At 40.3% G+C, this 27390-nt stretch overlaps 1 protein-coding gene across 4 annotated transcripts in view; it reads left to right on the plus strand.

The window, feature by feature from the left end:
• The window catches only part of HIPK3 (homeodomain interacting protein kinase 3), a 68473-nt gene that overhangs the window by 11449 nt on the left and 29634 nt on the right, over positions 1 to 27390 (plus strand). For 3 of the 4 annotated variants that reach the window (XM_030240123.2, XM_050974941.1, XM_018921981.3), the window contains exon 2: positions 3651 to 4746. In XM_030240123.2, coding sequence (XP_030095983.1) covers positions 3653 to 4746 — 1094 coding nt within the window. In that variant the 5' untranslated portion in view covers positions 3651 to 3652. Of the gene's footprint in view, positions 1 to 3650; positions 4747 to 27390 lie in introns of those variants that run through there. The other variant, XM_050974943.1, reaches the window with a different exon arrangement.

Consider the following 27390-nt stretch of genomic DNA (forward strand, 5'->3'; position numbering starts at 1 on the left):
CTTGTTAATGTAGGTGCAGTCTGACCAGGAACAGTCTCATTAACAAGTATGCAGAAAGATGTATGAACTCAGTGAAATCTTTTCTGATGGGGAAAAGAAAGACCCACTCTCTGCTAGGTGAAAATGTGCTGTGTGTTATTTTCTTTTGCTGGGAGTCCTGGTTTAAAAAAAAAAAGGCAACAGAAAACCTGCAACACAGTAAGTCTATTCTTTCAGGTGTAGCTATCCATAGGATTGTATTGTAGTCCAAATACCTCAATATAGTTTTAAAAAAGCTTCTGAACCCCACAAACAAATCAACCCAGTAAGAAAAACAGAACCAAAAAAACCAAACCACCCCCAACCACAAAAAAACCCCCACAACCCCAAACCAACAAAAAACCCCTTAAAACACAGCAGTGCTGTTACAGTAGAGGGTGTTGTGGTATTTTCCCTTTCTCTTCAAGGTTTGTTGTGCAGCTTTGCTGTCTGTGGGGGTTTGTTTTCATCTGGGTTGGGGGGGAGGAAATCAGTTCTGTTTATCAACTTAGCTTCTCAAAGGCCTCCAACAGCTGCTTGTATTGGATAGCTCCATGCTGTTCTGATGGATTTCATTGCATATAGGTTGGGTAGAGTATGCTTCTGCCTGAAATGCCTTCTGAACACTGTGAGTGTGGCAGAGGTCTTTAAGCAGTCTCAGGTGTAGGATGCTGCAGGGTTTTGTGTGCCTGTTTCACAGGATTCACTGGTTATGTGAAGATACTGTAGCTTCTCCAAATGACATTGGCATCTAGAAGTGTGTGCTTAGAAAAAGGCAAGCAAAATGATGGGAGTTGTGAAGAAGTGTTTAGGGGAAGGTAAGAAATAAGATGATTGTACAAGTCTGTTTTTATTTGTGTGAAATAAAATTTTATTTTATTAGTTCAGTCTGTGATGATTGTATCAAAGGCTGTTCCAGTTCAGTCTGTGATGATTGTATCAAAGGCTGTTCCAGGGTATGTTATCTGTTCCATTTAATGGTCAATTTTCTTTTTTTTTTTTTTTTAGTGGTTTTTTTTTGAGTTGCTAAAAATGTTCTTGTAATAACTCAGTAAAAACTTCTTATCTGTGAGCAGAGCTGTTACTCTGGTTGGAGTTCAGGGTGGTGGAGTTAGTCCTGTAAGAAATACACCAACCCCAAAAGATGAGAGTCTAGTTTTTCTTATGCCACTGAAATTAGTATTGAAGAGAAAGCTGGGACTGTGTTCCTCCAGACTTTCTGGACTGGTTGGAACAGCATGAGCTCTAGAAAATTTACACATTTTTAAATGCCAGTGGTCCTCACAGGCTCAGGTGAGGGTTTGAGTGAGCCTCTGGTCCCTTTGGTTCTCCTCATGCTGGACTGTCCTGTCTTCCAAAACCATCCTTAATTTCAGTGTAGCTTTTTCAAAGTACTTATCATCATCTAGTGCCCTCAGCTTTGGTGACATGCTTACACAGGAAAATACCTTCTCCAGAAGTTCAGTGGAGCAGGATTTTGGCTGTTAGGTAGATCCAGGGCAGACTGACCTGCTGGGACTGCTGCAGCTTGGCCAGATTGTCACCTGTGGGCCAGGTGTCCTCACTCCCTCCTGCTTGGAGCTGCATGGGACCTGTTCCTTCCCAGGGCTTGGTGGTGTGGCTGTGCCTGCCCAGCACTGGGGTTTGTCTGTGAGTCAGGAAAGTGATTCTGGTCATCTGAACCCCCCTGTCAGCCAACTGGGATAACACACTAGTGTGTCCTTGAGAAGTTTCTTTGAAATGTAAATGTTTTTTGAGTTGGAATATCTTATTTGTTTCAAGCACACGTGTGTCAAAAAGTAAGGGGAGTGTGATGAACAAGCAAGCAGAGTATTTTGTAATGGGAACCTCTGAAAGGTTTCAAGAAAACCCCTAAGCATTGTTTTGATATTTTAGTGTCTTTGGCAGATGTGATATTCGAGTCTTCCCAGAACTGGAGGAGTCGTAAGGTGCTGATAGAAGGTTTGGCTTGGCCTGAGCTGTGCAGGAGCCACTGGAAGCTCCAGAGGGGCTTGGATGTATGTGTTTTCTGGGGCAGGCAGTGAGGGCTGAATTTTGGATATCTAAACAATATGATCAGGGTAAGTGATTTATTTAAATATAGTTATGATAGAAAAGGCAGTAAGATCTCCTAGTCAACAACAATGCTTATGCACCTTGTAATGGGGCACGTTATTTGGGAGAGAAGTCAAGAGCTTGAGGAATTTTTTCCTGTGTTTTGAGGTTAATAGTTGGTGTTAAATCCTTGGTGTGGAGCAGGAGGCCAGTGGCAGTCCCATCATGTTTGGTGGCAGAAGAGCCCAGCTGTTTCCTGGCTGTCTCCAGCTTTCTACATCATCTGGCTCTGAGAAAACAGCTTTGGGAAGGAGAGGGCTTTGAAGTTGTCTTCTGCAGCTGGGACAAAACCCATTAGAGGATTCTAAACTGAGGTGTTGGTATGATTATTTTAATTGCTCTTAAGATATCTAAATGTTCATTTGCATAAATCAAATCACAGCTTCAGAATAATTATGCTGTGCTTTTGGTTAGTTTTCATTTGATCAGAGTCACTGCAAGTATGGCTCAAGTTTTATGTGACTCATCTGCAATTTAAATACCTATTACCAGAATTTTCATGTGTGCTTGGTATGATTAAGTGATCTAATTAAGGTATTATTGTATTGAATTTGTTTCTGGGAGCTGATCAGACTGGTATAGACCATAACTTCCCTGAAACCTTGTAGTTACACTGGGGTCCATCCAGAGCCTTTTTCTTAGTAGAAAAGAAAATTTAGCTTAACTACATGACAGATGAGTTTAAGGCTGATGTTTGACAGGTCTGGAAGGGGACACTAGGTCAGTGCATAGAGGACACCTGGAAGGTAAACTCAGTGCCTCTAGCCCCATGACTCTGTCACTGATACACGAATTTCTGCAGTGGGGTGGAGCAGAGCTCAAGGAAAGCACCTGCCTTTGGTGAATGGATTAGGTTACTGTACATGTAAGTTACTGGAACCTTGTCGTTGTTTATGTGTGCCTGCCCATGCCCCCTGAGTTATTTTGGGCCCCATCACATGGCTTGATCACTTTCATTTTCATCCCAGTGAAATTCTTTGGTCCGGGGCAGTTGTGACATTGGTCTGTTCTCGGAAGGTTGCTGGTGTTTACAGTGCATGGGTTGGATTCCTTGTGTAACAGGTAGCACTGACTCACAGTTAGGAACTTCTGAGTTATTTGTTGTCATCGTTGCTAAACGTTTGAATTGGTGTTTCAGTTGTGTTACTGAACACTGTGCTACTTTTGTGTGTAGAAATGGTGGGAGGTTTGAAATGAAAGTTGAGTTCAAGAGCACAAAGGTAGGACCCCTGTTTGAAAAATGCCATGCGGTGCTGTCCTGCAGCCTGTCTCAGTCCTATGCAACCAGCTCAAGCACTTAACTGCAGTAACCTGCTGCTGCTAAAGTCCTCCTGTGGGCACTGGTAAAGCGTGAGAGCCTTGTTCTGCCACAAGAAACTAAATATGAAACAACTTCAGACCAGCTCATTTGGAGAACACAATTGTGTCCTGATTTTTCTTTTAGAAGTAGCAGCTGCTGGAAAGCTTGGGAATGTGCACAATTTTCACTTGTTTTTCCTTTTCCTCTCCCCCTGTAGGTATGGCCTCACAAGTCTTGGTCTATCCACCATATGTTTATCAAACCCAGTCAAGTGCCTTTTGTAGTGTGAAGAAACTCAAACTAGAACCAAGCAGTTGCGTATACCACGAAAGAACCTACCCGCAAATCTATGTGAATGGTAAAAACTTTGGAATTTCTCCCCACAGGGTTAGTACTTTCTTTCAGACTAAAAACCCATTTGATAGACCTCGAGGACAGAGCTTTTGGTTGCAGTCAAATGCCGTTGCTTTAAAAAATACTGCAGGTGCTACAAAAGCGTTGGCAGCGTGGGCGCAGCAACCTCAGCTGGAGGCGCCGGGGGCCGGGACGCAGGGGAGCCGCTCGGATATCCTGGAAGGAGCCCAGCGATGTGGATTGAAGCGTAAGAGCGAGGAGCTGGAGAACCAGAGCAGCACGATGCAGATCGTTGACGAGCTGTCCATCCTGCCTGCCATGCTGCAGAGCGGCGTGGCCAACCCGGTGACGGTGGTGGCCACGGCCGCCGCCGCCAAGCAGGGCAGCACCGGCGGGGACGGGGATTACCAGCTGGTGCAGCACGAGGTGCTGTGCTCGGTGAAAAACACCTACGAGGTGCTTGATTTCTTGGGACGAGGGACCTTTGGACAAGTAGTCAAGTGCTGGAAAAGGGGGACGAACGAGATCGTGGCAATCAAAATCTTGAAGAATCACCCTTCGTACGTGCGCCAAGGGCAGATCGAAGTGAGCATCTTAGCGAGGCTAAGCACTGAAAATGCTGATGAATTTAACTTTGTGAGAGCCTACGAGTGCTTTCAGCATCGTAACCACACCTGTCTGGTTTTTGAGATGTTGGAACAGAACTTGTATGACTTCCTGAAACAAAACAAATTCAGCCCTCTGCAACTGAAAGTAATAAGGCCTATTCTGCAACAGGTGGCCACTGCACTGAAAAAACTAAAAAGTCTGGGTTTAATCCATGCTGACCTCAAACCAGAGAACATTATGTTGGTGGATCCTGTTCGGCAGCCTTACCGGGTCAAAGTCATAGACTTTGGGTCTGCCAGCCATGTATCAAAGACTATTTGTTCTACTTACTTACAATCTCGGTATTACAGGTAAGTGTCTTTTACTTTGGTTTTTTTACCTGTTATGGAGCAAGGTTTTAGTATTTCTTCAAGTTAATGGCTTAAGTAATTGTTCCTCCAGGTAACTAGTAAGAATGATTTGGAAAGGATAAAACCATCTAGGAATGTGAAAGTTCTGTAGTTGGTTGCCATTTTGAATGTGAATACTTGCTTTGACTGTTTCTATAGTCTTGTCTTTTCCTGGAAATATGTTTTGTATTGCTCTCTGAAGCCATCACTTACTGCTATTTTGAGACCTCTGAGACTGTTCAAAAGGAAAAGAAAAAAAAAATTATCTTTCATTTGCTTGTTTAGGATGTCTTTCCAGCCTTCCTAACATGATGGATTTTTTTTCCTGTAAGCAGCTGGACAGTGTCCTAGAAGTGCCATGTTTCTATATCCTGTTGCCAAAGATTATGTAAATGCCTCTGTTTTTTTCCAGCACTTGTAAATATTTTGCCTAGTTCTTAGAAACTCCATTCTGACTGAGTGCCTTCAGCAGCTGTGGAGTTCAGTAAATTTCTGGAGTTAGGGAGTGATAGGATGCTTAAATGTTTAGGGTGATACCAGAAGGATGTTTAAAATGATTTTGGTATATGGTTGCATTCTACTTTTGCCTGGAAATGGATGTATGTTTTCAATGGTTTTGTTTGGTTATTTTTTTTAAAGTTTTCTTTGAATAGTTACCCAATCTGCCTGGCATTTAAAAAATATCAATATTTAGTCCTTTTGTTTCCCTTATGAGCTAAACTTGAAGATTTTTCAGGATCTTTCAGTTCTGCTTTGCATCACTGGCAGTAGGATGTGCTGTGTATTGCCCATCTGCTGATTGAGTAAGAAGCTAGTAAACTAGGACAACGAGTACTTGGAAGAAAATTTGAAATATTTTACAGCTATTCATGCTGGAAATGAAAACTTGTGCACTGCAATTCTAGGCTTGATGAAATTAGTGATTGGAGTTCATGCCAGAGGAATCTATTTTTTGACTGTAGCTCGTAAACAAGAACAGTTCATGTACAGTGCTCACATAAAATATTCTAATTCATCACCTGCATTCTCTATTACTTAATTGCAAACTGCAGCAGAGGATTTAAAAACTTCATGAAGTTCATCAACAGAAAACTAAATTGGGAAATGTTATGGATTGATGCATGTTCACATTAGACAAAAATATATAGGAGAGGGAATAAAAAGTTAAGCAAATTGGGAGTTCATTTTAGTGTAAAAGCTGTGATAAATTTTGTGTAAAATCAAAAGATACCGTGGTTTTGGGCCTCTCAGGACAAATCAGGCCAGGTTTGCAAAGATGGCAGGAATTCTGAGAGGCTCTGGACAAGTGCAAAGGTCTTACCTTGACCTGGTCTGTGCAGAATCAGAATCCAGCAGATACTCAAGATGCACGGGCTGAGAATACTTCCCAACCTGTTTTGGCTTTTTAATTTATTGAAGCAGTTTCAGATTATTGTGAACTATTGTCATTTTTCACTTCTTTCTCCCCAAGAACAGAGGGGAGACTGTGGACAGCCAGGCTGGGTGGTCCTATTGGAACACTTCAGCCTCAACTAACTACTTTCAGCATTTTTTTTTTCTGGTTCAGATGGCTCAGTAGACAAGATAATTGTTCTTTTTTAGTTGCCTACATAAAAATGCAGTAGCTGTAGTTGTGTTTTACTTGGCTTGGTGTTGCTTTGCAGCTCTCAATAGAATTCTGGCACTCTTCTGGGTTTGGGCAGGTCATTGCTGGCAGGATCAGTGTGCAGCTCCTTGGCATTTTGGATGCTTGAATTGCACTCAAATGTGAGTAAGTGGGGTTCCCTGTGGGTGTTTATTCAAAAATGTCATCCCCCAAGAATAAGATAAGATTTGTGTGTGCATATACTTGTCTTGCGTCAGTGCTGTGGAATGGTATGGACTCATATGGTGTGTGCAGCTAAAATTTCCTTGTTAGTAAGTTATGGTTAAGTGCTTTGTAAATTTCCAGGTTTCAGCAGATGATATTCTCTGTTTTGTATAAAGTCCTTCTATAAAGTAGCATCTAAGTCAGTAATGTTTGAAAATAAAAAGAAGAAAAATGGTTAGGGTCCATCTACTTGAATTTTTTTTTTTTAATATCTAAATATTGGTTGAGATAATTTTGGAAAAACCCCCACCAAACAACTATACTTCAAAATTACTTTCATCAGAAGTTTTCCATTCTGAGCAGGTTTTCAGCATGCTGGATTTCATCATGGATGTGTAGCTCTCTACCAGTTGTGTGATTCAAACTAACTTTGAGTAGACTGGCAGTTCCTCAAAATTTCTTTTTGTTCCTTTGGAAGCACCAGACTAGTGCAAATAATAGCAGAAAATAGGGGTTTGATTCAAAAGCTTTTAAAATAGATGATGCTGGGGAAATTTGAAGTGAAAAGTCTTACAGAAGAATGTGAAGGGCCTTCAGAGAGTATCTTGTGTTGAGATGGCATTTGTTTTAAGAGTTGTTGTGCTTTTGGTCAATCAAATAAGGAGCAGTTAGATATAAAATATAACTGTACTTAAAAGCTTTTTGTATTAGAAGAGCCTGGGAGTGATAGTGCAGGCTTGACCTGTTTGCATGTCCAAACAAGTTTTACAAAACTGAATAAAGAGAAAAGGTTGTTTGTTAGTGGTGCTTTTTGGTTTTGTTTTGTTGGTTTTTTCCCCCCTAGTCTGATCATTGCTGCTGTTTTTTTCGTTCCTGGGACCAGAGTGAACTAATGATCATGAGAATGGAGAATGCCCCAATATCCAGTGTTAGGCTGTTTATTTTGAATTATAGTGTCATTATTTTGCATCTGTAAGAGGAAGTGAGTAATGAGTTGGAAAAATGAGTAATAAGAGGATTAGGACTTAAGGAGGGGGACATTAGGTAGCCAGGTGAATGGATAATGGGCTGACTTCCTTTGCCTATAGCAGCAGGAGACGTGACATGATGATGACTTAGGGAACTTTTGGATGAGGAGAGCTCCTAAACATGAGACTAACTGAATTTTCAAAGGGTATAAAAAAAGCACAAAAATGGAGACAGACTGTATGGAGTGATAATGACTTGATGTTTTCCTGTTTCTGTTTCAGCTTTGACAAGCAAAGGGAAAATAAGAAAATGCTTAAAAGAAGTATGAAAAATAGATTTTGACACTTTGTTACCTTTTGGAAGCTCCTGTTTGTTGTATTGCTAGAAATTGCTGAGTATGGGTGTGAATAAATACTGGCTACAATTCACTGTCTGAAGTCAGAGATGATTTTTTATTTGTTTTAAAGATCAGATGTTATTCTCAATGCTCTTTCCCTGAAAGGCAGTGTCTGTGCTTACATGCTCTTTTTATGCTGGTCTGGATTTTAATAGCTGTGGACTAGAGAGATCTGGTATTTGAAGCCATTTTCTGCTTCTGGCCTCACACATTAAGACTGCTGACCTTTTATGAGTGATCTAAAGAGGTAAATAACTAAGCAGTGTGTACATTTTCAAAAGAAAATACCCTTACATACAGTGTAGGTGATCAAGCTTTTGTCATTTATGGAAATGGTATGAGGAGTCATGATTCAGGTCAACTGTGCCCCAAATCATGAGAAGGGGAGTGTTGCATCCCAAATGGAAAGCAGTGCAGGCTGTGGAGGTGGAGAATCAAAACATCTGTTTCTAAGTCTGGCCTCTTGTGCTCATGTGGCAAGGCAGACAGTTCTCCCAGGGCATGGTGTTTCTCTCTGCAAGTCATTTTCCTTTGTTTTGCCTCTTTCCTGAGGTGAGGTGCATTTGGGAAAGCAGGTATGAGAAGAGAGGCTTCAGAATGGCTGTCTGCAATTAGCAGTAGCCTCCAAGAGGAGTGGAGTGAAATGGTCAAGGTGGAGCTGCCCATCTGCTTCAGGGAGCCAGGTAACCTTCCTTGCTGTTGCCATGGGAAGCAGTGACCCTCTCAGTGTATGGCACTCAGAGGCAACTCTTCAGGGAATTACTGCTCAGTTGTTTTTTCAAGGGGAATCACCTTCATATTGATTTAGGTTGCCTTCCTAAGGGGATTTTAAAATTGAGTCTTCAGTAAACCTTCCCAAACCCATCATTCATAAAATCCCCTTAGTACTGTGGATCTGACAGTAGCCATTGCAGGTGTAGGAGTGAGTGTGTTACTTCACTGCAGGATCCTGCAGCACAGCCCCCAAAAGGAGTTCAACAGTGCCTCATCACCAGCCCCTGTGGCTGCCTCCATGGTTATTGCACCTCCTGTCTCCAAGGAAAACATCATCACCTTTGTGCTGTGTCAGATTATATTGCTGGTAGAGTGCAGCTGGAAGCTTGACTGAAAATGTGTTTTGAGGATAAATGATGCCTTATGAAGTCTGACCTAGAGCAGAGGCTGGACAGAGCTAAAGAATAGAGCAGGGATTTATTCCAAGGATCTCCTCCATGGACCCACCTTGGGCAGCACCAGAGCCCAGCCAGGGCTGCACCCAAGATGAACCAAAATGGCCCCAAAATGCACGAGCGCTCCCGGGGTCTCTCCCTGGGATCAGTTCTGCTCCATTTGCACCTTGCAGTTCATTGTCCCAGCCCAGCTTTAGCCCAGGCAGTCCCACCCTGCTTGTTTTTCTCTCTCCAGCCCACGGGGTTTGTGCTCCTGGGCTGAGATTTGGATCATTTGTCCTTGGTGCCCAGCTGGAGCAGGAATTGTTTTGTCTCCCTGCTCTGTGCACAGAGCTCACCATCCCCTCATGTGAAGCCCAGGCCCACCCACTTAAAACAATACAGAATGTGAAAAATATAAAAGCTAAAACCTGAGGCATCATAAGCCCTTGGTTTCCCACCCAAAGGATTGTTCCTTTTGGCATCCAGGGATCTGCAGGCAAACTGTTGTTTAGCATACCAAATTCATTGGGAAAACAAAGCAAGTGAGAAGCAATATAAGTGGGCACCAGCTGGACCCCATAGGCTGGTGGGCAGCTGCAGTGGTGTGGCAGAATGGAAGCTGTCTGCTTAGTAAGAGATGCTCGTAGCTCAGAAATGTTTTTTCTGTTCTGCTGGTGACAGCAGTAAAATACGATCCTGGGTATTCAGCAGTGCACTCATAAGGAAAAGCAAGTGATGTGAGTAGATGCACTCAGTGCAGTCACCCCATTCCAGAGCTGGACAGTGATATTCTCCCTCCAGCCTTCCAACTAAGGGTAGTGCCTAATCAACAGACTCGTTCCAGACAAAATGCCAAATGTCAATAGTGTTGCAACGGAGCTCAGAGAGATGGAAAAATTGCTGTTGGATGTGTTCCTGGTGGCTGAGAGCAGGCTTTTCCCCCTCTCCTCCTCTTACCCTCCTCTCCCATGAAGATCAGAGAGGACAGAGGAAAAGTGATAATAATTGTGTTCTGTGGTTATGACACTGTTTTCACTTGCCCAGTCAGTTCTGCTGCTGCTCAAAGAGTGACTTGGTCTGATATGGGCTCTTCTGTTTTAAAGGGTTTTGGAAGGAGAATAAAGTAGTTGAGCTGTGTGGTTTAATTACTACCCCTGAGCTGGGCTCAGCGAGGGCTCAGTGCGTGCTCTGAGGCTGTTGCAGCAGGACAGCTTTTTATTTATGACTTTTACAGCTTCATTCTAAGTTTCAGAATAAACCACCCTCAGTTTAGGCTGGTTTTGTCCCCCCTCATCTTTGTGCAATATGCTTGACTTCTTGTTCTCCTTTCTTACATGCATTCCTTCAAAATTAGAAAAAAAATTCTCATGGCCATAAATTCCCAGAGAGGCTTGTTTTCTCCCTGGCCTTTGTAACTTGGTCCTTGTCACTCCAGGGACTCCTGGGAACACAGAGCGACAGTGACTCTCCCAGGAGTGGGATTTGGAAATTGAATGTTTTCCCTCTGTAGGTTGGGCTTGTCAGCAGGATGGGTTGTTATGGCTCAGCGACACAACCCTTGCATCCCAGTAGATGATTATCTTCCCCTGATGTCAGATCAGCATACAACTTCTGTGTGTTTCAAATAGCAGTTAAAAACCTGTATACAAATAAACATATCTCTTAATACAGCTTTTCTTTAAAGCAGTGAGCAAGGGGAGAAGCTGTGCAAGCTGACATCTCGGGAAGCAATTGCCTTTTCATGTTCACCCATTGCTGTCGCATACTTGAAGCTTCTAAATGAGCTTTATCTAGAGTGGGGTGTCTTGGGTTTTTTTCTCCTTTCACAATGCCTAAAATTCTTGCTCAGTGTTTATTAAATTTTGGGGTTGATAAGTTTAAATGAGAAGCAAAGCTCTGTTAATCAATTGATTTTTCTGTCAGTTTGGGAAGCGCGGTGCGAGAACAAGCTAAAAATGCCTCTGTAAACAACTTCCACTTCAACATGCTAGCAGATGTTATTCTATCACTTTGAACTGTGCATCACTGCAGTGTATTGGGATGTCTTAAAATAGTCAGGGGTGGTGGCCAGAAACGGTAGACTTCTATAGATGGTGAGGCTGTTGCGCTGCTGCAGTGAAATAAGCCAGAAGTACATGCTGCTGAGGTCGTTGGCTTGCTCAAGGTCAGCCTGTTCAAAGTCAGCTGCTCTGCTGTGAGCATGCTTACTGTCAGGGGTATATATATAAGAGAGTCCTGATAATGTAAGGAATTGCTGTTACAAGTGAATTGGGACACTTCACAATTTCCCTCCCACCTCCTCTTTCAAGTCGCAGAGCTGCGGCTGCTGGTGTATTTCCTTATCGGAGCAAACGGAACTTAATGTCAAGATAAGCCTTTGTGGCTTGTGTCTGTGAACAAATTGTTTTATTGATTTGGCAAGACTTTGTTTGTACTTTTTGCATACTGTTCATTAATTGTTTTATTGAATTCCCGTTTTAAACTTCTGCTTCATGATTAATAGGGCCGAACAAAAACCATTACGAGTATCATCCAGGAGTGGCAATCTTAGCTCATCATAACTTCATGTTTATGTAGCTATTTGATAACAAATGTATTTTCAATTCTCTCATTATTTTCCAGTCAACATAACATAGTCTCTAATACCTTATTATTCTCTGTTCATAGAAGCAGAAAACGAGAGTAGATTTTTTGGTAAAGGTGTGGTTTTTTGGTTTCATGTTTGGGATTTATTTTTTTTAATTCTGTAGAAAAGTGTCAGAGTTACTGTTATTTTGCAAGTTTGTTTTTTTTTTTTTAATCCTCTCTGAAGATTCATAGGAGAGTCATGAGGATGGGAGTGGATGAAATGTCATCCAGCCTTCATGTTGGGTTTTTTCCTGAGCTAGAGATTTTCTGAGTAACATAACCTGGGATAACACATGGAGCATTTGAAGGTACCACGTACCTGCTGGAGATTCTAGTAATGTCAGCCCAGATTTCAAATTAATCCTGATGGCTGGAGCAGCAATGTGAATTAGAATTCAGATGAGGGTTCTCTTAGTCTTTAGGTTGCTTCAGTTTAACAGGAGGGAAATTCTTTCCTGATTTTCAAGGCAAAAGAGCTCTTGGTTCTTGCTATATTTAATTTTTGCTGAGCTTGAATGATAGACCTGTTTGCCAGAGCTAAAGTTTTGGGAAGCAGCTTTTATTTTTCACACATGAAAATAGATCTACTGAAATGTGATCCTTTTTTTTTTCACTGCACTGATATTTGAGACCCAAAGATCTGTTCCTCGTACGTGAGCGTGGCTATATCAGATTTCTCACTTGCAGAAAATATCAGTGGTAGCTGCAGTGCTGCCATTTGTAAGTGCTAATATTTGTAAATATTGTGACAAATGGCCCCCACTGTGGGGCTCCTGTGAGAATATGGCTTTCCTGGTGTAGGAGCAGGTAGTACTAGATGTCAATGAAGGTGGTGGAAAGCCAAGCCTCTGCTCCAGCCCCTGTCTCCTCCAGCTGGCATCCTTGGCTTCAGGGGAGAAGTGTTCTGTGCCTGGAGGCTCCTTCTGCATCCATGGCTTCCTCCAGGAGTGAAGAGGATGGAGCAGATATGTTGGAAGTCTGTTGACTGGAAAATCAAGTATCTTGAGCAAGTGCAGATGGATATGTGAGCATGTTTAGGGCACTAATCACTCACCTGGGGTCAGACCAAAACCAGCAATAAAATACCAGGGAATTAAAAACCAAAATACTGACAAGAGAAGAAACCTCTTGTGAACTCAGGCACTGATTGGAAAGTGGTATTGGTGTCTAGGATAAAAATAACTGCTTGGGATGTAATTAAGTAGAATTCAAAATTTGTATGAATATAAATGGCCTGAAATGTCTGGACTGTTAAATTTTATACTGTATATTTGAAGGTCCTTGCTCCTACAGTGCTAGCTAATGTTTTCAAGTTTTATTTTCTTTTATTTTGGCTGTTAATAAAACAGCTTCTAACAAGCTAAATGGGATTAGTGGGCTGGGAGAAACAAGCCAAAAGCATTTCACAGATAAGATTTTCAAGCAGTTGCATTTTGAGGTATGATGTTACCTTAAGAACATTTCCCCCCTTTGTAAATACCAAGGATATTTCAGTTGTCCCAGGATAGGATAGTGCAGCAGTCTCTCACAAAATATCATCTCTTTATGTGATTACCTTTTTTCAGAATTGCACCGTTGAATTTTCATTAGTATTTTTTGAATGCCTTCTTGGGATGTTTTTGAGAATGATAGGGTCTTACCCTTGTAGTGAATCTTTAGGAATTCAAAATGTTGAAACCATCTAATACTTCACAATGAAATCTTTCACAAGAGTACACTTTGTTTTAAGTGTAGTGCACAAAACCTTTTTAATGTTGAAGATTCAAAATTAGTTTGAATTTCAAGTGTATTTTAATTTCCTCAAATTGATTCTAGGAATTGAAGTGAAACAGATTTTACCATTATTTTTGTTACTTTCAATAAAACTTAATTCCCTGATAACTTTCAAACGTGGATTTCATGGCTTCTTTGAAAAACCGCAGGCACCATCTCACTTAGGTACAAGGCTTTTGTAAAAATGTAACACTATATGAAGCTTTTAAACTGCATATTACTGTTGTTTTATCAACTGAAAAACTGTTAGGGTGTGCTGTAGGTCATGGATCACTTGATACTTGCCAAAAAGATATGCTGGCAAAAGCCAGCATATTTACACTAATTTTATGTGAATGTTGTTCCTTTTTTTGTGCCTTTTTTTGAACCCCAGTTAATGTTTAAATTTTTGAGCTCCTGATTTTCTCCCTCTTTCACTACTTGCCATCCAGCCAAGATCTAGTTGTTTTTTAAAATATAAATATTGCTTTATGTCTACACGTATTTTGTTGAAATATCTTGAAGTTATTCTTCAAGAAAACAAAGAATACAATGTCTCTCCTGAACATCTTCTCCAGGCTAAACACCCCCAGCTCTCTCAGCTGCTTCTCATAGGATATATGTTCCAGGTCCTTCACCAGCTTTGTTGCCTTTCTCTGACCAGCATTGTGTGGAGATGCAGCTGATTCTGGACACTTCACCTCCCTGGAAAAGTAGCTAGGAGTAGAGCAAAGGGCCTCAGCATTTTTGGTTAACAAGAGCTGGAAAGCAGAACAGGAGGATGTAATTTGTAAATTACATGGTATGGCTGCTGACTGCTTTGGTTTTCATATAGCCTTGAATTACTTCAACAATTTCCAGTAAGAAAGTATTCTTAAATGGAAAGCTTTCCTGTGCACACAGAGGAGCTGGGACAGATCTGGAGTTGTCTGGCTATGCTGAGAGACACTAAAAATGTGGAGTGCTTCACTGATTCTCCACTTTATTTCTGCTTTTTTTTCTGGTTATTTCTGGTTTTTATTCTGCTTTATTTCTGGTTTTTAACTGGTCTCTTGGCCCTGCCATGAACTGGGAGTCTTCTCTCACTTGAGTTGACAGTGACCTGTTTTCTTTCTGGCCAACACCACTCACATCCCTGGTGTTTTTTTGCTTTATGTAATTTTCCTATTTGATGTAGTGTTTAATATAGACAGCAGTTGTTAAGCTGCTAAAAGCCTACCAAAAAAAAAAAAAAAAGGTTAGGAAACTAACTGATATTTAACAAGGGAAAAACCCTGCAACCCTGCAGGGTATTACATAGCTGGATAATTAGGAATTAGCTTGTGTCATTAGTGCCCCAGTACTCCACCCTGCCTGCAGAATGACTGTCCCACAGGGCTGGTTGCTTGTGGAATGGTGCCATGTGTCATTTGGGATATTCAGTTTGTAGCCATGTAGTTGCCTTCCTGAAAGAGCAACTTCAGGATTGCCTAAAACAAATTAGCACTAATTTTATTCTACTTAATCTCTCTGCACACCACTTCTTCTGAGGTTTTGGTTATTATCTACATTTATACAGCACCTTCTCTTCTTCATGTGTCTGTCCCTAGAATCATTATTAGACTGTGTACAAATATCATCAAATGACCCCTTTGACTCTGTTCTAACATAGAGGATCTGATATAAAATTTAAAGAGCAATGTTGGAACCTGAAATGCAAGGAATTCGTAGAACTTTGGGCTTGTAAGCCAAAGTTTAAATAAAGCCAAAGAACTTCGGGCTTGTAAACCAAAGTTTAATCCTAAACACTGGATTTGATTTGAGAACTTGGAAAAGGCTTCTAAACTTGGGTGTTAGAAGAAAGAATGTGAATTTATAGTTTGAAGTAGAGATCTATTAAATGGAAGAAAGTTGAGAGTTTTAGTGTTTAAAATAAAAGTAGTTACAGAGGTAAAAAAGAAGTTTAAAATGCAGCACTGTAGGTTTGTGTGTAATAACATGATTGGCTAAGAAAGTTCACACTGTAACATGGGTCTAGAAGTTGAAATATTTAAGGATTGGGTCAAAAACATAAATATCTTTGGCAGTGTTTTATTGGGCAATAACTCCTTAAAATGTCTTGTAACGTCTTGTGATGTTCTGAGCCATACAGTGAAGATGTGAGCTGAACTCACCCTTCCTGCCCATGTAGAACATAAGAACATGAACTGTACCATCTAAAAACTCAGAAGTCCTGTTTCTAACTCCCTCAAAACTCCTTCAAAAATCCCCACAGAGAAACCCCCAAACTTGGTGTAATATTTAATTTGCTAAATTGAGTGGGAGACCATGCCCATACGTGGCTTCCTGTTCTGCAGGTATTTTTTAACACTTTGGCATTTTCATTCTCTGTGTATCCAGAGGACTGAGCTGATGTGAGACCACTGACTCTCTCCTGCAGGCCTGTATGAAATGATGCCAGTGAAATACCAGTTTGTTAACCAATGTGTATAGGTCACATTCCCCCAAGATACACAACCTGCATCACCGTCACCATTTCCAAGAAGGTGGTGTTACATGGATGTGGGATGCCAAATGCATATCAGCAACCTCAGCCCTTCCCTCTCCTTTACTGACACAACAAAAAGTCTGATAGAAGTTAATCACTTCATAATTAATGCTGTTCTCTCTCCAGACACAGGAGACCTGCAATTTCCTAGTTTTGGCTTGGCCTTTGTTTTGGGTTTCCACGTGTTTCTGATGGTGGGGGCCAGGCTAAGGGTGCTCAGGGGAGCCAGAGACTGTGTGACAAAATGTGCACCTCTTGGAAAGATGGTGTGTTCACTTGTGGTTGCTGAAGCGTGGCAGAAAGCTGCTTTACATGGTGGTGGTTTATTTGTACATCCCACCACTAAATATTGCACACGTGCATGCTCTCAGTCCTTCTTGGTCACGAGTTGCATGGCTTTTGTATTTTAAATATGTATGAAATTGGATGTAACAACTTATTTCTCCCTGCTGTTGTGCTTTGATTTTAGCTTTGCTTGCTAAGTTTAGAAAGATATTTTCAAATATTTTTTTTTCTTGCGGTTGGGCCTTCAGAGACAGCTTTTTCCTTTGTGAGACAAACTTAACATTTTGTCAAGCATGTGATTTACATGCTTTGAGGTGAAAGGCAGGACACAAGCCAGTGTGTTTTAGCAAATCAAAAAGTATGAGTGATTTAATGGCAGTCATTGGAGTGGATTCATTCTGCAGTTTTTAAGTTAGAGTGACATAGCTGAATTTTTCTTCTGCAAGAGACAATGTCCATTTAGTTCCTCTTAAAGATTCTTCAAATGGGTTTTGGGTTTTTCATGAGAGAATAGTTACAGATAAATTTCTGAAATTTCTCTGGTTGTGTTGCACCTCTAACTTTCTAGTGGTTGAGCTGTGAGGACAAGCAAGAGCACCTGTTCTGGAAATAGACTGTGATCAGCTTGTTGGAGGGGGCCCTTGGTGGCCTGACTTGCACTTCTGAAATGGGTAGTGCAAGAAATTCCTGCAGTAATAAATCTGATGTTTGCTGGGTGGGTGTATTCTACTGGGGATTTTGGGAAAAACTTGAGAGCTGACCTCTGAGCTTTTTTTGTCTGACTGATTAATGTGCATAAAATGTGCCTTTGTCCCAGTACCACTGAACCTTGGAGTACTTCAACCCAAATCTGACAGGAGATGAAAATCCCCAAGGTGCCAGTGCCAGAGGTACAAGCAGCAGCTGCAGAGTAGAGGGAGGATTCAAAGTGACTCCTGCAGGGTGAAAAGGAATGAGTTGGTAGTTGTCCTTGCTGTTTTGCAGTAGCTATTTGGCAAGTCACTGTGTGCATAGCTCTGGACTAACTCAATAACACGTGTGGTGCCTTTGTATGCTATAGGAAACAAAACAGAGATTGAGGGTTGTTCACTGCTGTGTGGGGAGAGCAGTAGTGCAAATTTGAAGAAGCAGCAACAGAGAAGTATAATTAAGTCCAGTGGTTGTTGATAGGTTTGTTTACATTTGTGTGGCATGACAGCAGATTCTCTTCTTCAGCAGAATGTGGCACAAGCGCGAGAGGCTTCCTGACTTCTGAAGTGGAAATAGTTTCCTGATGTTGACTGAGAGCCTGTGTTCTTAGTTCTCTCTCCAGCTCATTGCTCAACATTGCTTGCTTCTCGTGGCACTGCCAGTGCAAGAGGAACAAAAACTCTGCAGATAGAGCAAGGAACTTCAGTGAGGAAAAAAAAAAAACCGAGGCAAAGCAGCCATACCCCCGTACACACCAACAAAAAACCCTCCACCCAGCAACCAAACCAACCAAAGAAAAAGCCACAAACCCCCAAAAGCAAAAGACATCCCCACGCAAAAAATGTATTGGGGAATGGGAAAGGATGCTTGCTGAGGGAAAACTGTAGCTGCATACACCTGTACTTCAAGGATTGCCTCCTCAGAGCAGTGTACTGCTGTATTTACTTTTTCTTAGGTCCTTTGGTTGGGTTTTTAACCATCCTGTGAAGAAACCAATACTTTATAATGTCTTGCTTGCTTTAACTGGTATGTAGTATCTTGTGCCAAACCTCTGTAGGTCTGAGCCTCTGAGTAAATAGCTGAAAAATTAAAATTAGCTCAGATTGTTCTAAAATACGCTTCGATGCTTGACATCTGAAATACTGAAATGTGGGATTCCTCACATACTTCTCCTAGGCACTGTCCTGTAACTCTGCAGCAGCTTGAGCAGGAAGGAAAAGTACTTTATGCCTGTAAATTAACTTCAGTGGGAGTCACATTCCCCTTGTTGATACAGCACAGTTAGTTCTGTGCTTGGGGAATTCTTCCATCATTTGGAAGTGTGTGGGTCTAGCAGGAGTGGAGGCCAGTCCTGCTCTGCCTCCTGTTAAACACCCAGGGTCAGCATCTCCCAGCTCAGTCCTTGGGCATGGAATGTACCTGGAGAGGCTGTGCAGGAGCAGCTCTCTGCTGCTGCAGGTCGGCAGCACTGTGCCTGGCTAATCTGTGTAATTATTTAGAGTATTTAAGTATCTGCAGTTAAGCAGGCAGGCTTTGCTGCCTTAATAACATCTTACGCAATGGGACCCTTCCCACGCTCCTGGCGGCTCCGGGCTGGAATTTCAGTGTGCACCAGGGGTGGGAGTCACTGCAAAGGGACTGGGTGCAATTAACAATATTTTCTTTTGCAAGTCAAAATAGCTTTGTTTTTTCTCTAAAATCGCATGTAAACAGTCATTCTTTTTTTTTTTTTTTCCTTTTTTTTTTTCCCATTGAATGAACTGTTACATTTTACTAGAGAGCTGGTAGCTGAAAGGGATTAATACCCTAGGTGTTAATTTATGATGTGGTTTAACACAGCCTTTTTTATTTTTTGTCAAACTTAGCTTTTAATTTAAACTGGATTTTAAAGAAAATATTTTAAATTTTTGTACTTTCCTTTTATAATCAGACTAAGTTTCCTATTTGTGTTTTATTTTTTCTTTTTCATTAGCTATGGTCTTTTTTGCTTTATTGGACTCAGGTGTGGCTTGTCTAAGAAAAATGCAAAAAATTTGTTGTGCTTTGAAACCTGCTTTGTATAATTTGCATAATTGACAACTGCATGCTTAGGGGTGATGTTTTTGATACATTTTAAAATAATAAAAATAAGTACTCGACAAATGTGTCTGTGATAAAGAAATGTATCTCAAGTAGACCTAGATGTCAGTATAATATAATTTCCCCTGTAAAGGGGGAATCTTCCTATGCTCAGTCTCATTATTTTTCCTGTATCAAACACAAACCATTCTGTAAAAGATGGGGTGAGGCAGAGGGCTGTCTCTAATAACTTAGTGAAGAATGTAAACTCCAAGATGCAATCAGTGTCCAGCCTCTGTAGCATATTAAAGGTAGTTTTTGCTGCTTCTTTTCTCTTCCCCTTTTTTTAATTTTTTTTAATTAATGACATACTACACTTCTGGCCAGTCCAGTTGTGTTTTATGAAATAGGTTCTGTATTTGTTGTGTGAAAAGGTCCTGATGAGGAGCTGCTGTGTGGTGCAACGGGCAATTTTATTGCATGAGTGACCAGTGCTTTGAAGTGTGATCAGTGGCTGCTGATGTTGCTGAGCCAGACAAGAGCCCAGGAAAGCAGGGAGAATTGTGTAGGAAGGATGGGTGACATTTTCCTTTGTCGCTGCAGTGAGGTAGCACTTTTTGCCAGGGCGGAATGAGGAAACTGCAGCTTGCTTTTCCCAGTCCTTTGTGCAGCCAGCACATCAGCATGTCCATGTAACAAACATGTTTTTTTTTTTTTGGATTGTGTTCCCTGTGTACTTTAACCTTTTTGGTTATTCCCCTTTGGCCCTTCTGGGGGGTTTTGGGGCCCTTCATTAGGAAGGCCTGTGCTCTGTCTCCCACCCGGCATTATCAACATCAGGAAACACAGAGTGTTGGTGGGAGATGAGGAAGGAAGGAAGTTAGACTTCAAAATCCCCCAGTTTGGAACCAGTTAGGTTTTTTAATGGTTTTTGTTCCTGTTGCTAAGCCTAACTTTAAAATAAATTCCCTTTCTGTGAAGTACAGTAGTAACAAATGATGAAGTTTTTTTTTTTTTTTTTTCAGTTTCTTTCTGATTTTAGTTAGATGCTGCAAATGGAAATGAGATTTGAAAAAATGAGGGTTCTGCTTGTATTGACATTGTTCTTGCTGATTCCATGAAAGCAGAGAGGTCAGAAGTTCCCTTTCCTTGTTTACCTCTGTGTTAGTATCCCACAGAAATGTGATGGTGAGGGCTCTGCAGAGGTGAGTGGCACAGGATGGGGCACATTTTCTTGTGGCATTACCCTGAATGCAGCTTTGTGCAGGAAAGGTTATCTTGGAGAAGGTTATTTCTGTTCTTTCCTATCTCACATCTCTGTGTAAAACCTGTGTATTGTGTGTGCTAAGAAATGGGTGGAGAAGTGACTGTACATATCTGTGGGTTGCTTTTGATAAGAAAAATGTAAACATTTTCATGAGGAGTATTTGCTGAGAATGCAGAGCTAGATTTGCTTTCCCTTGAAAACATCTGAGAGCTGAGTTCCGGGCAGTAGTCAATTTTCACAGCATCAAAATTGAATCATCTTTAAACTAAAAAAAAAAAAATCACCAATGTTAAAATTCAGATGTTAGGTTCTTGGTTGGCTGCTAAACGTGTTTAGCCTTCCAACCTGTGACTGATGTATGGTCTAATTTCATTAGAACAGGTAATCCTGTGTCATGCATCTCTTGAATGTTCTTTGCAGCAGTTTTTTTTAGAGCACTTTGGGAACAAATTCATGATGAGCTTGGTGTAATAGTTGCACACAGGATAAAGAAAATAGCTTATAGGTTTGTTCTGGAAATGATGACTTGACAGTAGCCTCTGGCAGTGGAATTTAGCTATCAATAGTGTGTTAATCCAGTTAAGTAGAGAGCCTTTCATAGGGAAATAAGAGTCATGTGTTCTAGCTAAATAATTACCTTTAAAGTAATCATGCAACTTGTAAACATTGCCTCGATATTTTTGTGATTTCTTTTTTTGACACAGTTATGACACAGCAGTAACTTCTTATTGAAGCAGTGGCACATGCAGAAGCTTTGGATGCTATTTATTTCAGAACATTCTTATCTAAAGCTGTGTTGATACATGTAGGCACTGACTTCATCAGCTAGTTTTTGCCTGTTCCTGTTTACTGTTTAGAAAATACCAAAAGTATGACAATTGTAATGAAGCTTGTGTTTATACAACAGCTCTAATTCATAGCAAGCTTGCATTGAGACACACTGATGATGTGGAGGGGTTCATGAAGCCTGCTTTACCTGGTTAGTGGGTGTTCCCAGGGGTCAGTTTTCACCCTAGAGATCCCCCTGGATCCTCTTCCCCCTCTGGAGGTTGGGGTGATGAGATCCCCCGGGAGGAAGAAGAGCCAGTTAAATGCATGATGAGTTCCTTCACTTAACCCCTGGTGGAACTTTAATCTCTCAGTTAGTAGCTTTTTAGCATATTTTTGTTTTCTGTGCTGACCAGTGAAACAAAACCCACTATGATTTCACTTGTCTCTCATTTCAGTGGGTATAACTGGCACCAGTGGGGCATCAGAAATACACAACACAGTGAGGTATGTGCTTGTTCTGTAGAACAAAGCCTATTTTTGGTAGTCCTCCTCAATTTGGTAGGCTTGATTTTCTTTTTTTTTTTTTTTCTTTTTCTGCTGATGGAACTATAATCACTGAAAATTGAACACCCTCTCTCCCTGACCTCGGCAGATAAAGTCTGTTGGTGTTTGTTAGGTTCGTTTGTTGTTGCTGGTAGTTTACCATGCTGCTTTGAGGTTGGAAAGGTGGTGGAATCTAGTGAGTGGAAACCTGTCATCTGCATCCTGTCATCCACAGTTTGTATGAACATAAAATGATATCAGGGATATGCATTTGGGTCTGTTTTGTCAGCTTTAAAATCATAAAATTGATTTAGAAACGGGTCGGGCATCTTTGAGAAACCTTCACACCTATAGATTTATAAATCAGTCAACCTGTTTACATCAGGTTTAACTGCTGCAGCTCCATAAATATATTGTGAAGTTACACTTTTAAATTGCAAAAATGATCACTTCTTACTCTATGGAGCTGTAACCACCTTGGGGAAAGCACTTAGTAACCATAATGCACTTTATTGCTCCATGATAGTTAATAAGCCTTAAAGTGAATGCTGTAACATGACATTGGCCATCCTTAGAGGATCTGAAAAGGCAGCAGAATGTAATGTTCTCTGTTTTGTAACAAGGCCATCTTGCCTTTTATTTCCAGGGACTTGATTGAGGTCACTAAGGTAAAGGCCTGTTTCCTTGCTACCTCACCAAAGCAGCTTTCTGTCTTTAGGTACTTACAGTACCCTACAAGGCTTGATAAGTCAGTGACATACTTCTGGTAAACCCTAGTGATTTTCACCTTCAGATGAAAATTTATTCCAAAAATGCATCCTTGGGGTTTTTTTGGATGTCTGCTGGATTTTATGTCTTCCTCGGTTGGTTATTTATGTTTATGTTTGTAAAAATCTGTAATCTTAAATCACAGTATAAGCTGATTTGCCCTAAGGCCAATTCCAATGTCAGAGACAGAAAATAATAATAAGAATAAACAGTTTGTCTGGTTTTGAAATGACTAATGAAAATACCTGCATTTATCATTATGCTCTAATGGACTCTTCCTCATAAGGTTATGTTACCAGGCTCTAATTCTCTTCTATTTTGATTTTGATGTAGATCTGATACTGTTCTTGTTTTCAGCTATTTATTCTCAAGGGGCTATTTCTGTAGAAGGCTTCAAGTATTCCAGCTTCTCAGCAATTGTCTGATAATGGATAATTTTGCTGCTCCTTTCCCAGCAGCATCATTAATGTATATGTTGTTTACAGAGCCAGACAAGGCTGGTTGACAGCACCTCTTCCTGGGTAATTGTAAACAAATTTGTAAGCCTGTCTTGGCAGTGGGATTACTGCCAAGGATTTATTTAGTATATTGGCCTGCTTGTGGGGGTTTATGCTACCCTATTCATGGATAATATAAATTCTTACTCTTGTACAGTCAATACGTTCACTGATGTCAATTTTAAAATTGCCATTTTGTGAGGAATTTGCCATTTTCCATTCAGGAAAACTGATTATGGAGAAAATCATGTTAAACAGAAATCCCACTGAGCTGATGATTTCACCTGTAAACTTTGGGAAGTGTCAGGGACCCCAAAGAACTGAAGCACCTTGATGAATCTAGAAGAAAACCACTAAGATTTCCCCCACTGACTGAGGTGTGTGTGTAGGGACTGCTCAGACTGCAGGCAGCAAAGCAGGACATTGCTGGAATGGAGCTGGGGTGGCTGCTTTTTGCTTTTTTTTTTTTTTGTTGGGTTGGTTTTTTTTTGGGTTGTTTTTTTTTTTTGGGTTTTTTTTTTTTTTTTTAGTTTTTTTTTTATTTTATTTCAAATAAACTTCCCTCCCCAATTTTAGCATATGCAGGTTACACTTATTTTTGCAGCTTGACTTCCTAAAAGTGAAAAGCACAATATAAAACTGCCAGAAAACAAAATGAGCTTGACTCAAAAGGGAATATTAACTCTGTTAGCAAAAGACACAGTAAGGCCAGTGCTAGGAGCTTTACTAAAAAGCAAAGACATAATGCAGGGCTGGCCTTTGAAAGTTTGTCCTGTCAATTTGTGGTGTGACAACACAACCTAAAAATAGTTCCTGGCAGTAAGAAAAAGTTGTGCTTTGATTTGAGGATTTGTTTTTCCCCCATGGAAAATTCATAGATGCTGGAAACGAACCAATGTGGAATTCTACAGCTATCCAAGGAAATCAGAGATACTTTTTGAGTAGAGATTTGTCAACTGGCCTTCAGTTTTCACCTTTTCAAGGAGCAGGAGTTCCTGGTAATACTCCCACTGTGCAGACTCTCTTAACCCCATAGCCTTTAGGGCAGTGTTCAGGGTTTGGCTATCACATGCAAAACAATCCAACTTCACAATTATTTTATTTTTGCAATTTTTGTTAGTTGTTGATGTTTTGAATGAATTTTTACTTGGCATTGTCTGGTTTTGTATTTTGTTACAAGACATTTGAAAGCTGAACTCAGAATATCACCCTGGCCTTGTATGGTACTTAGATGGATTATGGGCTTTCTGTAGTTTATATTTCTGTTCCCTGTTGAGGACATATTTGAGATATTTGACATACTGATATTATATTAATGCATGTTTAATAGTTCAAATGAAAGGACACTTGTGTTCTTGAAATAACTATTGCTGTTATTTTTTAAAGTTCAGGAAATGTTTATTGCCCCTCACACTTTTCCAGCAGAATCTTGTGGGGGCCTTGTGAAATTCTGTGTAATTCTTTCTCTGCACTCTGACAAGAGCGGGCAGTGACGATAACTTCCCTTTCATTTTCCTCTTGGAGACAAAAGTTCTTCAGCCCCAGCTCAGGGCACTGAGCAGTCCTTCTGCTTCAGCCCAATTTGAGCAGAAGCTCTTCAGTAAATGAGGGGAAAGTTCCTTGTCTATTTGATCCATGTTGCTTCTGTTATTATTGTCAACAAGTCTGCCTTTTCCTAACATGAGTGTCTGGCTATATTGGGAACAGAATGAAGTTTTTAGCCATAACTAATGAGCTACTTACAATTATTAGTGTCCTGGCCCAGACTCAAAGGGTTCACTCAGATGAAAGGCTCCCATTATTATCCATTTATTATCTAGATCTCAATTTTATATTTTCTTTTTTTTTTTTTTCCTTTAAACTGCACTACCTGTTTTTAACTTCCATTTGCTCACAGCAACATTTTAACACATTTTAGCATGATTAAAAAGAATTCTCAGTATAATCTGGTTACCCTGATTTCATCCTCTAGTGTGGTAGTAGAGGGTCTGGGGTTCATTATTAGATCTCAGACAAGAACTGCTTTAAAAATATCACATTTATGTAGTGAGAAGAAGAAATGGGAAAAAATCCCTACCCAATGTTTTAATGTTTGGGTAGATGCATTTTTGAGTGTAAATTTATTTCAAAAATCTTTGCAAAGCAGTTCTTGCAGAAATGCTGGGGCTCTTCGCTGTGGTGACATTCCTGTTGTAGCACGTTGGCAGGTCTGATGTGACATCAATTCTGAATGTAATAGATACATAGTTAAGCAGTTTATTTTAGGATCCAAAACTCATCTAAGAATAGACAGTCTCTCCTTTCAACGGGAAAGGACAAATAAACTGAAATGGAATAATAGGGAAGGAAAAACAGGGAAAAAAAGCAGAGAGAAAAAAAAACAGGAGAAGAATTAAAGAGGGTTTTATTAGGGTTCAAGGCTGGGTGAAACATTTGGAGGGACCATTGCAGCTGAATTCTTTCAGCAGGCTGTGCTGTAATGGGATGGGCTGGAAGGCTGAGGTCTTCACAGTCTGGCCTACCAAAATAGACTTGTGTAGTTTTCCTATTAGCACTCCATAGGTTAAATTCAACAGGAAGGGGGGGGGGAAACTAACCTTTAAATCTTCTACAGTAATTTTTAGCTCTGTCAGGACATTACCAGGTGTTTTTTTTGTCATGCCCCAAAGCTGAGGTGCTGCTGTGTTTCCCCATGGATGTGTCAGTGGGATTGCTAAGCCATGGGTAAGGATGAGATTTGTTCTGCTGGTGTCATGTTTACACCACAGGTCTAATCATAGAAATTTGTATGGGAAAAACTCAGCAAGTCAGCCACTGAGTTCACTTGCCAGAGCATAAATAACTGCAGCAGAATTTAAATTCAAATTAAGGTTGTTAAATGTTGGTGTGTTCTGTGTGTTGGGTGTGTTTGTCTGCAGTGTTCTGTGGAGGTTACAGATTGCCACAGCACATTGAGCCAGACATGTATGGGTATTAATACAACAGAACATTTAGTGACTAGAAACACTTAAAAATATTTCTATTCACCAAAAGGTCTCCACTAGTGTAACCTTGAGAAAGCAGATTTATTTTCATGTGTTAATTCATCTGCCCCAGTTGTTGCTCTGTAGGTTTTCTGTAATAACTTTTTTTTTCTTATTATTCATTCTAATTTTTTGTGTTTCATTTTGCAGCTGGCATAGGTACTAAGTGTCTAGATAACATTTTATATAGGGGAGTATCCAAAGGGAAATGGATTCTGGTGTTCCATTTATGTAGTGAACAGGACATCAACCTCCAACGTGAAGCTGTGGCATCAATACATGACATTTTGCAGGACACTACTGTTTAAATTCTATGTGCTTTGAATATTTGAATTTTAAGTGATTGTGTTGCTGTTAATAGATATTTTTTAAAATTACTAGCTTCTCCTACAAGTCTGTTGCTTGTCTTTCAAAATTAAAATTTTAACAAACCTACCATATCTGTTTATCCTGATGTCGTGTTGTCAGTGTTGAATCTTGATTTGACAATGTTTTTATAATCTAGTGTCACTACATAAATTATCTGTAATGAAAATATAGATTTCTTTTTCTAGGATTACAATTTTTTTGAACTTTTTTCTCTGTTAATTTTTGGTGAGCTCTCTATAACTTAAGCAATGTAATTTGAAGTCAAAATTTATCAGTCTGAGTTGCAAAATTTCACCAGAACACAACTTGGCATCACCCAGATGGGCAGGTATCAGCAGTTTAGAAAATCCTTTTCACAATGGACAAGGATGTGGGCAGATTTTCTTACCCTCTGCAGTATTTGTGGGGTGTGTTCATCTCCAGTGCAGAATTGCTGTGCAACAGCTTTATGCTGGAAAATGATGTCAAATAGTTCAGTGCTTTCATGGCTTACTGAGCTCTTGGGCTGAGCTTGTTGCCCTGTGTTAGAGAGCAAACTCTGTTACAAATTTTGCTCAAGAATGGAAGAATGAAGAAACCTTTGTCTTTTCAGGTTAGACTTTTCTTTGGTTTTGGGGATATTTTTGTGTGAGTGATTTTTTTTTTTTTTTTTTTTTTGGTGGGTGGGGTGGGGTGGTTATTTTTTGTGGGGTTTTTTGGTTTTGTTTTGGTTTTTTGGGTTTTTTTTTAATAGCTGCTTAAAATAAAGCAATATGATACACTTGATTTCTTGACATAACAGCAACATCCTTGTGTTCTCCCTCTCTTTTTTCTTTTTTTTTTTTTTTCCTTTCATGAAATATGCAAGTAACAGAGGCCCTCATGCTAATCAGTCATATTAGAAAATAATTCCTCTTTCCACTGCTGGATTTTGTATGGCAGGATCTGTCTGCTTGCTTCTTTAGGACCACCATACTTTGTACCCTGAGCCCAGTTGCAGGACTGTTGTCATCAGGGGCTAAAAGACAAAAAAGTCTTTGCAGAAAACTGATTTACAAGGTCTTGGCACTCTTGACAAGGATGCTAAAAGCAAATACTGCTCTGCTTTATACTCTTTTGTA

This window comes from Serinus canaria, chromosome 5 (assembly GCF_022539315.1).
Source record: "Serinus canaria isolate serCan28SL12 chromosome 5, serCan2020, whole genome shotgun sequence".
NCBI classification, from domain to species: Eukaryota; Metazoa; Chordata; class Aves; order Passeriformes; family Fringillidae; genus Serinus; species Serinus canaria.